General features: G+C 47.6%; 1 protein-coding gene across 1 annotated transcript; it reads right to left on the reverse strand. All coding sequences in view use genetic code 11, as the record gives it.

Moving 5' to 3' along the window:
- Positions 1 to 303: 303 nt before the first annotated feature.
- Positions 304 to 3,752, reverse strand: EGR_11159 (L-lactate dehydrogenase A chain; the record flags this gene model as incomplete). The annotated part of the gene is made up of 9 exons (XM_024500406.1): positions 304 to 468; positions 541 to 664; positions 736 to 853; positions 895 to 1,068; positions 1,137 to 1,199; positions 1,309 to 1,419; positions 1,512 to 1,608; positions 1,639 to 1,762; positions 3,580 to 3,752. 9 exons carry the CDS (start codon positions 3,750 to 3,752, stop codon positions 304 to 306), a joined length of 1,149 nt encoding a protein of 382 aa, XP_024345180.1.
- Between the last annotated feature and the right edge of the window lie 285 nt (positions 3,753 to 4,037).

Here is a 4,037-nt window from a genome sequence, read left to right on the forward strand (position 1 = left end):
GTAACGATCCACATTCTGACCAAACTACAAGTGCTGAAATACCTGTAAACACCCATCGCCACATCCCGAACACCAACGCAAAGCCAAGCTCGAGGCACGACACCGGTGGCCACACTTCTATCGGGCACCTTCCGTGCACTAACTTACGCCAAACACGAAACCACTCGATTATGCCGAAAAAATACGGCATTTTGTCGAAAAAGAGCAACAACGTCTGCCAACAACTATACTCATATAGTACAAGGTTTCTAAACCTCGCAATCCACATAACACTATGGAACGTATGTAAATTTCCCACTTCATTCACCACTTGATGCCTGCGATAATCTTCTGAAGAGTCTCAACACTGGCCAACAGGCTTTGTTTCTCACTAGGCGAATACTCGAGGTTGATCACTGCAGACACGCCGCTGCTGTCGACTATACAGGGCACGCTTGCGAATACTTCATCCTTAATACCAAGTTTGTCCTAGAAGATATGCAACCAATTAGCCTCCAACTGTGGGACTCATACAAATGAATCTCGCATTAATGAACAAACCTTAAGTGAGGTGGAAACTGGAATCACAATTTTCTTGTTTCGCAGAATCGCATTACACAGGGAGGCACAACAGAGACCTATGGCCCAAGCAGTGCAGCCCTTCATGCGAATGATTTCGTAGGCGCTAGAAGGAAGATGCAAACATTAGGTCCACATGAAATGCTAGCAGGTCTGTGGTGAATACACTGTCACTACCTATCGACAACAGCCTTGTGAATGGAAGCAAAATCGTCGGGATCGCCGGCTTGGCCGATCTTGGGATAAATGTCACAGAGATTTGCTCCACCAACGGTCACCCTACTCCATACTGGCACTACAACAGTACGACAATTACTTCACGTAGGCAATACATACCACTCGAGTCTCCATGTTCGCCGACTACGTAACCGTGTATGGCACTAGGATGCACATTCAACTTCTCGCCAAGAATGTGCCGAAATCTAGCAGTGTCAAGCATGGTTCCAGATCCTAAGACACGATGCTGTGGAAAGCCGCTTAACTTCCAGGAGACATAGGTCATGATATCAACTAAGGAAAAAAAGAAACATACAGGAATAGTTCAAGCAAGGCATGTTACAGCTGGCCAAAACACCCACCTGGATTTGTAACGATAACGAGAATGCACTTTGGGCTTTGTTCAACGAGAGTAGGAATTAGTTCTAAAGTTGCCAACAAATCTTGTTAATTAAGGAGGACAAAGTTGCTGGAATAAAAATCCACGCGCCTATGCATGGAAACCCCAAACTAAAGTACACGACTCCAACCCACTTTTAAATATATCAACATTGCGTTGAACAAGGTTCAATCTGGATTCGCCAACAGCTTGCCGGACCCCAGCTGTTACTACAACGATATCCGAGTCCGCAGTCTTCGTTATATCTACATGAACATGTGGTGATGAATGTCGAACTCGAGACGAAAATCATGAAAATACCCAAACAAATACTTGCCTTTGCCACCAATTACTCTACAAGACTCCAGAAACAGTGAGCCTTGGTCCAAGTCCATCACTTCACCGTTGCATCTATCTTCGTCAATATCGTAGAGAGCGACAGTGTTTGCAATACCCTATGGACATGTTTCCGGTAATCCACTTACTTTAGTCATAATAGCAAACGCCGCTGCCGTGCCTACTGCTCCCGCACCAACAACAGAAACCTTCCGCTCACGCCCAAAACACGTTCCATCTCCAAAGGCAACAACAACCCCTCCACAGACATGACTCCACAAGGGTGACCACAAGAGATTGCAAAAAAGTGCGAAATTTATATGAGAGGTGACTCTCAAGGACTTAAATAATAGGTCGCAGTCATTAAAACAAAGCAGGCGTTAGAAAAACGACACCTAACACCGGCCTTTGCATGACTGTTACTTGACACTTTTGCACAAATTTTATAGAGCAAACATGTATACGACTAGAGATCGTATGCAATTGCACTAAGATAGCGGTAATGATAGCAGCAATCTTTGGAAACTTCTCTGCTACTGCTGCAATAACGGCGTACCTGTGTAGCAGATTGTTCCCCTACTTACCTCTTGTTATTTTTACGAACCGTTTGCAGGGGATAGGTTGAGTTACTGTTGCAAGGTAATGTTACAAAGACTGGTTATTTGGACAAAGTATGTAAGAAGGGCGACACTCCGTATCGAGTGCGTTTCCTACTACATTCGCCATTCGCAGAAGCACTATACTGAGCACTAAGTGATCAGATACAAAGTAGCTACACAGCGTTATTAGTTTACACAGGCAAATCTGTCAATCCAACACCTCTTCAGTAGGGGCTTCAGGACAGCACTTTGCATTTCTTCAATTAACGTGCATGCAGATAAGTAGCACAGGCAGTTTCAGAATAGACTTCAGTTGTTTTCCATCTAAAGAGGAGGTCATTTTTGACCTTTCACCAAAATTCGTTACAGGTACAGCCACCTGTGGCACATTGTCTTTGTCCGTGGCAGTATGGTTAGAACAACTGATCGTGGGAGAGAGAAGTGTTCTTCGGACCTCGTTCCTTTGCCGCTGCTACCAGCTTGGCAGCAGGAAGGCTGCATATCTGTAGGTATGACTAGATGTCCAGTACGTTAGGGGAGACGCAATATGTGGAGTTCCAAGTGCCCGCGTAGTGAATCCTACTGTGGCGCCTTGGGTAGTAGGGCTAATTGCATGGCCGACAATCTAGTCCACCCAACGAGGTACAATGGTGGTGACAAAGTGGCCCCTTACCAAACCCATTCTTTAACAAACGACCAACGCATTACATACCTCCCCTTCTCTTTTCAGCGTCATCCCCGACACTCCCCTTGGTCAACCTCCTGCGACAGCCATCACAACGCAGTCGATGCTGTGAGGAAACACCCACGAACCGACCGTGTCAGTCATCAGATTCCTGTGCAACTGAAAAGACACCGGACTGCAGCGCCACTGATCCCTGCTGGCAATTCAACTGCATCAGGTGTTTCGTCCAACTTGGGAAGTGGGATCAGGGGACGGGGAATTGTGCTGGCCATCATGCGTGTCCATAAACAGGCGGAATTTAGCACAGATTCGTAGGGGAAGGGATTCGTGGCTGTTCCTTCTTGTCACTTTGTTCTCACTCTGGAACTGGCCAGTCCTAGGTATCGGGGCTCTGTCCAGCTGGTACGCAATTGGAGGACAGCTCTATGCACGTCTTTAAGGACAACCGTCCTGATTTAAGCTACTACTGGCTGGCAAACCCCAACGGGGCCGAAGAAGTGCATTTGCTACAGATAGGACTGCACAACAGTCATCATGCAATGGTCACATATGACATCTGCCGTCAGGATCTACCCCAGTTACCTGCTAAGCACGAAGGCTATTTACAACTGAAACGACTACCTGCCAACCATCTCAACACTCCGTCACAGAGCCACCTACTGTGCTACCCTCAAGATGTCAATGAAGTGATCACACAACACCTCCTTCACTGCCATGCTCACCAGATGCAACCCAGAGAGATATGGCTGCATACCAATGAAGAGAGAATATAGTGAAAAGGGAAACGGAGGCAAAACACCACCTACACGAGGCCCTCATTAATTAGACCCTTCCTACATCGCTCCGCCTGTAATCCCCTGTTTCCACCACTAACTGTGAACACGCGTGATGGCAAGCGCATCCCGCCTTCCCCCAATGCTGCTGCCACACAGGACGAAGCTCCAAGTCCAGTTGATGTGCCACGAGGCGTTGGCAGCATTGCAGTCAGGCATCATGTTAGCCGCAGGCTAATTTGATGACTGCCACAGTTGACGAGGTGGGTGTTTTCATTACGGCATTTCCATTGCGTCGTGATAGCTGCGACGGGAGGTTGATCAAGGCGAGCTCCGCACACCACACTCAAGAGAGGAGAAGGACTGTATAATGCGCTAGTTGATTGTTACCTCCAATCACGGTGAATGGGCTGCCTAGGTGCCTTGCCCTCTTGCACCTTCACCGAGTGGGCTGCACGTCGGGCCATGTTAGCAGTCCCATAACCCACGCC

This window comes from Echinococcus granulosus, assembly GCF_000524195.1.
Source record: "Echinococcus granulosus chromosome Unknown EG_S00429, whole genome shotgun sequence".
Classification (NCBI taxonomy): domain Eukaryota; kingdom Metazoa; phylum Platyhelminthes; class Cestoda; order Cyclophyllidea; family Taeniidae; genus Echinococcus; species Echinococcus granulosus.